At 34.8% G+C, this 11070-nt stretch overlaps 2 protein-coding genes and 1 non-coding gene across 3 annotated transcripts; all 3 read right to left on the bottom strand.

Moving 5' to 3' along the window:
- Positions 1 to 1850: 1850 nt before the first annotated feature.
- LOC143630270 (protein FMP32, mitochondrial-like) lies at positions 1851 to 4185 on the bottom strand. Its single transcript, XM_077099329.1, has 7 exons — positions 3870 to 4185; positions 3610 to 3741; positions 2730 to 2789; positions 2546 to 2622; positions 2403 to 2459; positions 2196 to 2262; positions 1851 to 2119 (listed from the first exon to the last, which is right to left on the bottom strand). The coding sequence occupies exons 1-7, from the start codon at positions 4056 to 4058 to the stop codon at positions 2000 to 2002; spliced, it is 702 nt and encodes a 233-aa protein (XP_076955444.1). The 5' UTR covers positions 4059 to 4185; the 3' UTR covers positions 1851 to 1999.
- A 149-nt stretch (positions 4186 to 4334) lies between these two features.
- Positions 4335 to 4407, bottom strand: TRNAK-CUU (transfer RNA lysine (anticodon CUU)). Its single transcript has one exon. It is a non-coding gene; the product is annotated as a tRNA-Lys (tRNA).
- Positions 4408 to 5197: 790 nt separating this feature from the next.
- LOC143630269 (uncharacterized) lies at positions 5198 to 7851 on the bottom strand. Its single transcript, XM_077099328.1, has 5 exons — positions 7657 to 7851; positions 6446 to 6615; positions 6279 to 6339; positions 5794 to 5863; positions 5198 to 5580 (listed from the first exon to the last, which is right to left on the bottom strand). Exons 1-5 carry the CDS (start codon positions 7760 to 7762, stop codon positions 5460 to 5462), a joined length of 528 nt encoding a protein of 175 aa, XP_076955443.1. The 5' UTR covers positions 7763 to 7851; the 3' UTR covers positions 5198 to 5459.
- Positions 7852 to 11070: the final 3219 nt, after the last annotated feature.

The following is an 11070-nucleotide window of genomic DNA, read 5'->3' as shown; positions in this document are numbered from 1 at the left end:
CACATTTTTTTCTCTTTAAAAAACACGGTTCCCTAACATAAAACATTATATTATATTCAAATAAGTTGGCTGGTACCTTTCAATGAATGAATCCTAAAAATGATAGATACCCAATGACACCATGCATGTCGATGGGAAGAATTAAGATAAGAGTTGACACCTTATTTCAACATTGATTATAATAATTAATCAATCACCTTTATAAAATTCTAAATCTCATGTTCATGTGGTGTGTGTTTATATATGGTACTGTATGTTTTGTTGGATGCATGCCTTGGTTTTGAGGAGGATATGGAGTGATCAGAGGAAGAGTGGAACTCGATAGTCTGTCGACAGCCATTTATAAAATGTGTGCTTGATAGATGGGGAGCATTGCAATGGAAGATGACGAACTCGAGCAAAAGTTAAATTTGGTGACAAGAAACAAACCGTACAAATTCAGTTCAAAAGATGAGGGAAAATTGATGGCCTACTATCAAACAACAACTTCAAGAGACAAAATCAGAACTCAACCATATCAAGTCAACAAGAGGACCATATCCAAGTTGTAGCTGAAGATATCAAATTTATCCAAAACCAACTTACGTTGAAGCAGGATTGGTTTTGGATTTTGGGTATGTTTGGCATGAAGCTTTTAGGAGCTACAAGCTTCAAGCTTTTAAAAAAAAGCTCATACTCAATTAAAAGCTCTGTTTGGTTCAAGGAGCTTGAAGCTTTTAGGTCAGGAGAAAAAACTTAAAGCTTCTACTAGTAGCGTTTAGAAAGAGCTACAAGCTTTTAGTATGATAATTTACTTAAATAACCTTCCAAAATAAATACATTTACTATTATTGATTTTAGTTATGCTCATTTTAGTAATTTTATACGTTTTATTAAAAGCTCCAGCTACTCTGCCAAACATCTAAATATATCTAAAGAGCTACAGCTTCCAGCTATCAGCTTCCAGCTCACAGCCAACAGCTTCCAGCTACAGCTACCAGCTAGTTTTGCCAAACATACCCTTTATCATCTTATTACACAATATTTATTGTGTCCGGATCAATTTGGGACTCGTCTAAGGTATCATCATCACATTATAAATACTTCAAACTAATGATGTCACTCATCCTCAAAAACAATCTCATTTAATGACGTTTAACTATCAAGTCTTCCCATCTGTAAGCCAAACAGATAAAATGCGTAATGGTATTTATAGCGAAACATTTGGTAAGATTGAATTCATGGTATTTTCTTTAACGTTTGAGAGTTTCAGGTTCGTATGATTGTTGTTAAAGATACCAACAAATTAACCAACAGGATATATAGAGTACACGCATACACTTGACTTGAAAGCTGCATATAACAAGCAGATGGACGGAAGGTTGATAATTGAAGGGTGCTTGTGGATGTGGAACGTGGTAGAACCGTTCCTAATTCGCGACCTCGTAGACTTGGCAGCAGACTTGGAACAACCAAGATCAGGGGTGAAGAAGTTAAACCAGAAATACTCGGTGAAGTACGTAAACCATCTCATTTTTTAAGGACAAAGAAACACCTTTGTACTATAGTTCTAAGAAGCTATTTGCAAAACCGAACAAACTAAAGTTTTCAGTCGTGGCTGAGGATTTATGTTAAAGAAAGGCCACTTAAAACAGATTTCTGGCCACCTCCGCGAGCCCGTCTGTTTCCCAGGGTACAACAGCCGAAGCAGTATGTACTGCCGGGATTACCCTAGCACCTGAAACATAATGAAATCAAATTTCTTACACATTCAAATTGATCTCAAATAAACCACAAATACAAGCTTAATCCCAACTCTTTTGAAGCAATATTAAACCAGAAAATGTAAACCAACAACGTAAGGAGGTTCAGTATGGTTACATCAGTCCAAGAAAAAAACAAGAATCACTTATCAACTATGCTACATTTTCACTAACTGACCACGAATAATGTGAAACTAATAATGGTTTTCTGTCTATGTGGTTAATGCTAATCACTACAATTAGCAAGATCCCCGAGTTTATATGAGTATGCGCAGCACCGCCAAACCAACAGCAGAAATTGAGACAAGGGTACCTATGCAGTATTTTATCACATCATATTTTGCTGCTTCTAGTTGGGCCTTTAACGAATGAATTTCCTGGTTTAACACAAAGTTTACAAGTCAACTTTTTGGTCAAACTCAAACTTTAACAAATATACAACCAAAAACTCACCCGATCAAGTTTGTTTGTGAGGTTGGAAGTTTCTTGGCTCTGATTTGCTAGTTCATCACGAATTCTCCTGCAGTTATCAAACACTAATAATATTATTATAATATCACATTGGCTGTAATCTTTACTGGTAATTTATTTTAAACTGATCACAAATATGCATCAATATTTCATAACCTCAAACTTTTACAGTCAGTAAAACATTCTTACCCTCTTTCAAGATTCAAATCCAGACGTTGCCCTGCAGTCACTTTGTCTATCTCGTACCTGCATCACATACAAAATCACTACTTTTCATATGCTACCACCATCAAATAAAACTTTGATAATTAATAGTCAATTACACATAATACCTCAAATCACTACGCATCTTCTCTATATCATTCCTCAACTTTTCTGTCTCCCTTTGCAACAAAGAAAAATGGTTTTCCTGTAAAAGAATGAAACTTCATTTGGGAATATCATAAATTCCAAAATGCATATTAACATATTATGATAGCAATAGAAATGCTTCAAAATGAAACAAGAAATAATCACCTGAGAGCTTTGTACTTGCGATTTAAATTTCCCCAAATTACCATCTTGAGTCATCTCAATCTAGAAACAACACCAAACATCAAGAGTTAAACCATCAGAGGCATGTAAATTGACAGCGTACATAAGACTAAGCGTTGTGGGGTGGCACCCCAAGCCACCTCACCATCAAACCTCTGCCAAACCCCAAGCCACCTCACCATCAAACCTCTGCCAAACCATAACCAGAAGGTCGCCAAGGGCATCGAGTCCCCTTGGGCACTACCATGTTAACGGGCACAAGGGTGCAAGGATGCAGGACACAGTTTTCCAACCAATCAAATTCAGCCTTTCACATTTTTATTAAAAAATGAATTAAAAATAATTGCGTTTTTAGTTAAACCATTACCTGTTTTTGAGTGAAAAGTCAGTGAGGGGCCCCATGTCTAGGCATGTAAACGAACCGAACATTCAGCTAACTGTTCGTGAACCGTTCGTTTATTTAATAAACGGAAGAACATGAACAAAAAATTTGTCTTCGTTTCGTTTTCATATTAATAGAAAATATTATTTGTTTGAGTTATCTACTTAATGGTTTTATATTTGTTCGCCTGCGTTCATTTATGTCCGTTTATGTTTGTTTGTGTTTATTTACATTTGTTCATATATGTTCATTTACCTTTGCTCAGTTATGTTCATTTAACAAAGGAACATAAACGAACATGAACATGTTCATTTTAAAAAAAAAAACGAATATGAACACAAATATTTGTTCAATTAAGTGTTTGGTTCGGTTCGTTTACAGGCCTATTGGTTGTTTTTCACTTTTTAGTTAAACCACTACTACACATACACTATGGTAACAAAGAAATACAAGTATAATTCATATGACATAGAAACAAACCCTCTGCATTTCACCCTTGGAAACAAAAGACTGAGCCACATTCTCCAAACTATCATTCAAAACCTCGGTAATCGCAGAGGTAATCGCCTCGGCCTGTTTCGAAGGCACGCCTTGCCCTTCCAACCTCCTAACCTAAAAACATCAATCAATCCACATTTTCAACATTCAAACCCTAGAAATTAGGGCAAAATCAATACAACAACAGCATTAACATTAACCTAATTCATAACAAATAAAAAAAAAAGGATAAAGTAAATTACCAGCGCTAGCGTATCAACGAGGAATAATCGCTTGCCGTTGGATTGAGCGAGTTGAGAAATCTGGCGGGAATCGAATCTGGTGTAATAATGATGATGAGATGATGTTGTTGTTGTTGAGGCGTATTTGAAAAGCGATGAGTTGAAGGCCGGAAGAGATCGGAGTTTAGTTCCGGCACGGTAAGCGGCCATGAATGAATAATAATGAAGAAAAGAATGTAGAACGGAAATTAGATCGACGGGATGTTGTTATTATTGATGAATGATGATGCTGAAGGAAATGAAAATGAAAATGAATGGTTGAATGATTGGGTTTTATATTATTGTTCGTTAATTGTTAAAAGGAAGTTGGTTGGTTTTAAACGTTTCTTTTCTTGTTTGTCAAGTTGAGGATGAAAGAATAGAATGAAGAAGAAGCCATCCGTACACGTTTACAAGGAGTTGTCAAAAAATAAAAAATAGATACAACGCCCACCGTGGGGCTCGAACCCACGACCACAAGGTTAAGAGCCTTGCGCTCTACCAACTGACCTAGACGGGCTTCTATTCAAAACAACTCCGTTTATCCTAAAGAACAAGCCTCTGATGTTCTAGCTATCTTCGTAAAACCTATATACACACACGGGTTGAATAAATTAAAATTTCTTTAATTTTGCAACTTGTAAACTTGTATATTACGAATGAGTAAAAGATGAGATAAGATAAATAAGAAAATGTAGGTTGGAGTTTAGATAATTTCAGCAATTGACAGTGAGTGAATATATTAATTAACGTGTTAAAAACAAAACATTAAGAAATAAAAAGTTAAATTCCATTAAAAGAATAAAATTTCAATTCCTTTCGTCACCGACCAAACAACTTTAGTTTTGTGGTAAACCACATTACATGTAGAGGTTGGTTTTCGGTAAAGAGCCTCTTAAGCACTTGTACATCGTACATAGTGTTTATGACGAGAGAAAGAGAGACTTTTTTATACAATTCTCATATTTAAATTTGGTTCTATACTTCTATATTAAATAGTCCCCTGCATATATGGTCGTTAAATATATATCACATTTAAATAGAAAGCGAGGGGAGGGGGAAGCGTATAAAGACATACACAAATCGAGTTTAATGCTATACACATGGAGGTTATTAAACCGTATAATTGTCTCTTTCCCTCATGATCACGATGTACACGGGTTTATATAGTCCTTATGATTATTCATATAAAATTTGTTTGTATTACTTAATCTCTGGATTAATAGTTTAAAAGTGTAATTATGTATAATATTAAGCAAAGTTATATCAAAGTTGTTCCGAGTAATTACAACTTACAAGTGAAATTAAGATTGCAAATGCAGCAACAATTATTCAACTATGCTTTCGAAGAATATGCAGTACAAAAGTGAACTCATTTTCTGCAATTTTAAGTAGGTGTACAAAAGCAATACTAGGATGCATATCACAAACCTAAATCAACAACAAATTTGATACTTTGTTTCACCACATTCATTATGAGCAAAATTGAAAATTCAAGCATCCTTAAAAGTAGAAGTTTACCATAATCTTCATCTCACATAATCATCGCTTCAGTAGGCTGTAGGCATTTCCTTATTTTGGCCGTCTTCGATAAGGATACAAAATGTCATCAACACTTTCCGTTATTCGATTCCCAACTTTGCGAACGTTCTTTGCTACTCCTGATGCAACTATATTTGCATTTCTGGTAAATCTGTTAAGCATAATTCATCAAAGTCAGAATGATAAAGTTCGGGACTTGAGGTCAAAACTCAAAATACATTGTTTTTTATTAAAAATTTCACAAAAAAGACTGAATCTTGCATCATTTTGAAGCAGAGAATCATCTTACTTGACCTCAAAAGTGAAAATTTCACAATTATAGAACAAATGGAGCACATTAGAAAACATAAACATAACTACTTGCCTGCTAAAGAAATCATCTGATGTAGACTGAGGTGGTCTGTTTACTCGTGGTTGTGGAATTGCATGATTATCTTCAAAAAACACAATGCATTAGTTCTGCTTTACCAACTATGAGCACAGAAGATATATACAGATAGAAGATCAAGATCAGGTACAAAACAGCATAATTTGGCTTTGATTTAAATAAACAATTTAAAGGGGAATTTGCCTCTTCAACCTTTTAAAAACTATATGTATATCCTTACCTTTTGGAGAAAACAATAACTAACTATAAAGTACAACTACTATGAGTTATAATGATTGTTAATTATGTAAAACGACATATGTAATACAAGTTTGACATTCCATATCAAAGGATGACAACTAACACGTAACAAAGAGAGTATATCATATAAATAGATCTTTTGAGAGTTCACTCTAATTCCATAGAAACTAGTAACAAGAAGTCTCAACAAATTAACTCATGATTTTAATAAAACAATTTACCTTTGGTATGAGCATGAGTAGAAGGTGAGTTAGCATTAGTAACTTTTCTGTCCACCAGAACCTGCAAACAGTTATGTAAAAAGTGTTGTTATTGTATTATACATACATATACATATACATATACATATAAATAGATAGATAGATGGATAGAGAGAGGGAGAGAGGACCTCTATGCCAACACAGACTGGCAACTCCTTTTGTGTTTCTTGTACATGTCCAGGTTGATTTTTGATATCTGAATATACAGAATAACCAAGACAACCGTATCTAAAATCAGCAAGGCTCCTGCCCTCTTTTGAAGCTTCCATCTCAGATTCTCCAACATAATATTGAGCTACTAGTCATCAATGTTAAAAATCAGGATCTCATATATTTTAATTTAACTTCCATGATAACTTCATGTTCAAGTTAGACTTCATCGGTTTTCTAGCAATGACCAGCACAGTATTCAATAGAGTGTTGAGACTCTATTCAAAATAAGCAAGCGCAATAATAAATCTGTTTTCTTTCACATAAAGTTTATACTCAAATACTCAATACACCATAAGATTATCATTTCTCTTATCAAATGTAAAACAATTTGAATTGACATCCAAAAACAAGTTAAACATGTCAAAGTTCAACTAACACTACATGCATAGTATCGTAGTGAGGCACCAACAACTCAAAACTTCAAAAGAAGTTATTACATTTGTTAGTGTTATGACTGTTGTCACTACAAATTTCATATGTAATGAGGTAATATTGCCATGATACCTATGTAGTGTGATAAATTAGTTTTACATTGTTAGACCATCCGTAATGGAGGCGGTATCCCAGGCGTTTTCCTCCATAACACCGGGGAACACCGCCCCCCTAGGCGTTATGGGGGTGGCATTATGGGAGAGCATTTTCTACAAATGTAATTATTGTAGGAGAGTTATGGCGTTTTGCCCACTACGCCACTTTTTGCAAAACGCTCAATTGATGACGGGGGATGCCAGGTGGCGCATAATGCCTAAGGGTGGGGCGTTATGACTAAACATGGTCTTAGTATTCCGTGTAACTCCGCAGTAAACTAGCAATCTTAAATGTTACAATTATAATGAGTTATAATGCACAGATACTTAACATATAGCTATAGAAGAATCAAATGACGGTTTAAACTTAACTTCTCTAACTGATTTCTTTAAAGCCTAGAATACAATCAAATTACGAAATAACAATTAACAGATACTGCACCTGTTGCCATCCATTCCCACACAAAGTGGATTAGTTTCAAAGTGAATTGTACATAAAAACAAAATATGAAGCTGCCTGATATAAATAATCAAAAGATAACATGTATTCCAGATGCATATAATTCCAAATCAAAGCAACCTAAAGGAAAACAGAATACCTTTAGGAAGAGAACGGGTGAAGCCGAGGCAAAGGGGGTTCTTGGAACTGGATTTGAGAGTGGACGAATAGTACAAGCATCCTTTACACGATTTACCTTTTCTCATTCAACAATTGTAAATTATTATTATTATTATCATCTTTGTCTTTGGGGTTATTAGGGTGGGTTTCTTCCTTTCACTTCTTCTTCCCCCATCTCTTACCGTAATAATAATAATAATAATCTCTACATACAGAATAAATATATGTGCAACACAACACCTTATTTATTTTGCTTCAGATTAGATTACTTTCTTCCTTCCTTGTTAACTAAGCGCACCTAATAACTTTATTTGTTTATTTTGCGCTGCTTGTTTCAGAAAGGATCACTTGAAACAGGGTCGCTGCTTGTAACTACGGATCATTAAGCTTCACTTACTTTAGTTTGTTATTGAATAGAGACCGATTTAACCGAATTGATTGGAAAAACCACACCCAAAAAAAAACCTAATTGAAGCATTAACCGACGCTTATTTTTTGGTTTTTTCTTTTTCTGAAAAACTGAATTTTCTGTTTCGAGTCGGCTATCCATTTTAAACAAAACGAAAAAAACCGAAACCGAACTGATTGATGGTGATAAAGATTATCAAGATGATGACGAATGGACTAAATTTTGAAGATAAATAAGATGATGAATGAAAATTGGGACTAAACTTATAATATTTTTTAATTAAAAACTTTGCTAAATTTGAAACTCTATTTAGCAACTTTGTATTCGTATAGATTCACGTAACACGTGTTCATTTTTTGTTTTTTAAATTCAATATATATAATACGTTCTTATACAAGCTTAAAATATGAATTTTCATTTTTTTATTTTTTTTTGCAATGTCTACACAGAAATGGAAAAAAAAAACGAAAATAACCGAACCGAAACCGAAAATAACCGGAAAACCTAAACCCGAATGGTTTGTATATTCAAAAATACCAATTACTTCGGTGCCGGGTTGGGTTTCGTCTAATATCGAACCGAACCGTGTTCAGCCCTAATTATTATGACCGGGTCTTCCCACGTCCTTCGAGGAACCTTTGCCCCTAATGCCACTTGACACCGGTCCACAAGAGTTGAAATCCTTCATTTAAACAAGTGGTCTCCTAAAGTTACCATAACCAACTGGGCTAGCCCAGAATGTTAAATAGGGTTATGAACTTAATAGTAAAAAAAAATTAAATTTTGATTTTAATTTAGGAGTAATTAAGTTAAAACAACACAATTCATAAACTCAAGTCTCTACATTCGGTTCCCACAGCAAACACCGCAGCGTTCGACTAGTTGAGTGCATATACGTATACACAAGGTCATACTCCCCGCAGGCGAGCGTAATTGTGATCAGGTGTGATGTGCCCATCACATATGTAAGGATCCAGACAAACGTACACGATAGCCTGAGGCCAATGTTTATACTCTTCTTTATAAATGTTTTAGAGAAATTTAGTCTCATGTAAACCTTTTTCATTTAACACATTGACTCGTTTGAAAACAAGTTTGTAAAGTTGGGGCGTATTCACCTTTTTTCAATTTGGATCGGCTTCAAACACTGTCCGAGGGTCTTTCCCGTTGCTATCCCGCACCTATAGTACGAGTATAACCATATGTTAGTCGGATATACAATCCGGCTTAAGACCTTTAGTCTTATTTTATAAACTTTACCCCGATGAACCTTTAGTTCAAAATCTCTTTTACTTTAAAACCTTTAGTTAAAAAAGTAATATTATAAACCTTTTGTTTATTTATAAAACCATACGTTTCTTCTTCTCTAAGAAACGTGTATTTTTCTTTTCTTTATTATTTAAGAATAGTTATTTATTACTTAAATAATATTTCTATAACAAATAATCAAGTATATATAATGACACATATATATCTTTATCAATATTCATAATTTCTTTCTTTTATTTTTCTTTGTTATATTTTCTTTTCTTTTATCGAGGTATCGAGTATAACCTCGACTTAAAGTTTAAGTCTTTTTAATATTTTATTTTTATTTTATTCGTGCATTATGTCTACCTTTACTCGGCTTATAAACCCTAAATACTCGAGCAACACTCCAACAATGTTTCACCTTCTTTATCTTCTCAATCAATTCTTCTTCTTGTCACTTCTTCTTTGGCACCCAAATCAATAAACACCAATACGTCACCACTCGTTGGCACACTTCACAAGGCTAGTCATCATGATGTCGTGGATGGCAAACTCCTTGTTGGTTGATACGTCGGTGTAATGTGGTACAAACAACGAGGAAAAGACACGATAATCGAGGAATCGGGGCACGGATTTCAAGGTGGATCGATGGTATGGAACTTGGGACTTAGAGAGATGTTAGAGTGAGAATTGTATGTGTGTTTTGGTGTGAGAATGGAAGATGGTCATGATTGCTATTTATAGGCGAAACCAGGAGCCCGTCGCGATACGCGATGGATTCCTTGGTCACCCGTCGCGTATCGCGACGTAGCTTAACACAGTCACCCACTAGACCTGCCACATGGCGGGCGTTGTGCATCGTGTTGACACGTAGCAATCGTTCTACCACGTGGTGATACGTGGCGACACATAGTACCATCGTTTGCCACGTGGCACACGTGTCACATTCTGTCAGATAGGTCATCACGATACGCGATGACCTTGACCCTAAGGCCGTCGCGTATCGCGATCGGCCAGAAAAATAGACTTTTCATTTTTAACCTTGGGATTTAGAATTTGGCAGATTTGATCCCTTGACTTTGGAAATTTTGACAATTTGAATTCGAAATTTTCATGATGTTACACGTGGTTTACATATAAACTTTAAAATTTGTTTGATTTCAATATTCAGTTAAGATTACGTTAATGCATCAAATAAAATAAGATTATTAATCAATTTCAAATAAAACTTGTAACATGTCATAACAATTATTATTATTAGGTTAAGGGTGTCACACCCCAAACCATGGCCTAGGCGTATGACACATATGTTGGTACCACAATTGTAAATAAATCAGAGTTACGTTTAATGGCGGGAGACTTTATATACTTGTGGGTTTAAAGTGTAATATTACAAAAGATGGGATTATAAAATACCCGTTTTAAGTTATAACAAAAGCATTACTTGTTTTTAATTACAAACCACCATTTTAATATTTTAAGTTTATACAAAATAGATCCGAGCCATCGGATATCTTTTGAGCACTTCGTTCCTCCAAGCGCTAACTTTGGTCACCTGCAAAATGTAAAAAAATACGTCAGCAACGAATGTTGGTGAATATGCTGACGCTAAAAATATTTTCTTTACTTAATCACCCCTCGGGACTACGTAGGTCCCTGCCCAACGTGGCTTAGGAATAATCAAGTTAAAACATACAATTTATAAACTCAAGTCTTTATACTCGGTTCCCCCAG

The sequence above is a fragment of the Bidens hawaiensis genome, unplaced genomic scaffold (assembly GCF_021521415.1).
Source record: "Bidens hawaiensis isolate Kalapana, Puna unplaced genomic scaffold, B.hawaiensis_p1.1 tig00005637_1, whole genome shotgun sequence".
NCBI classification, from domain to species: Eukaryota; Viridiplantae; Streptophyta; class Magnoliopsida; order Asterales; family Asteraceae; genus Bidens; species Bidens hawaiensis.
Note: the sequence above shows the minus strand (reverse complement) of the source record. Positions and strands in the feature narration are given on the sequence as shown.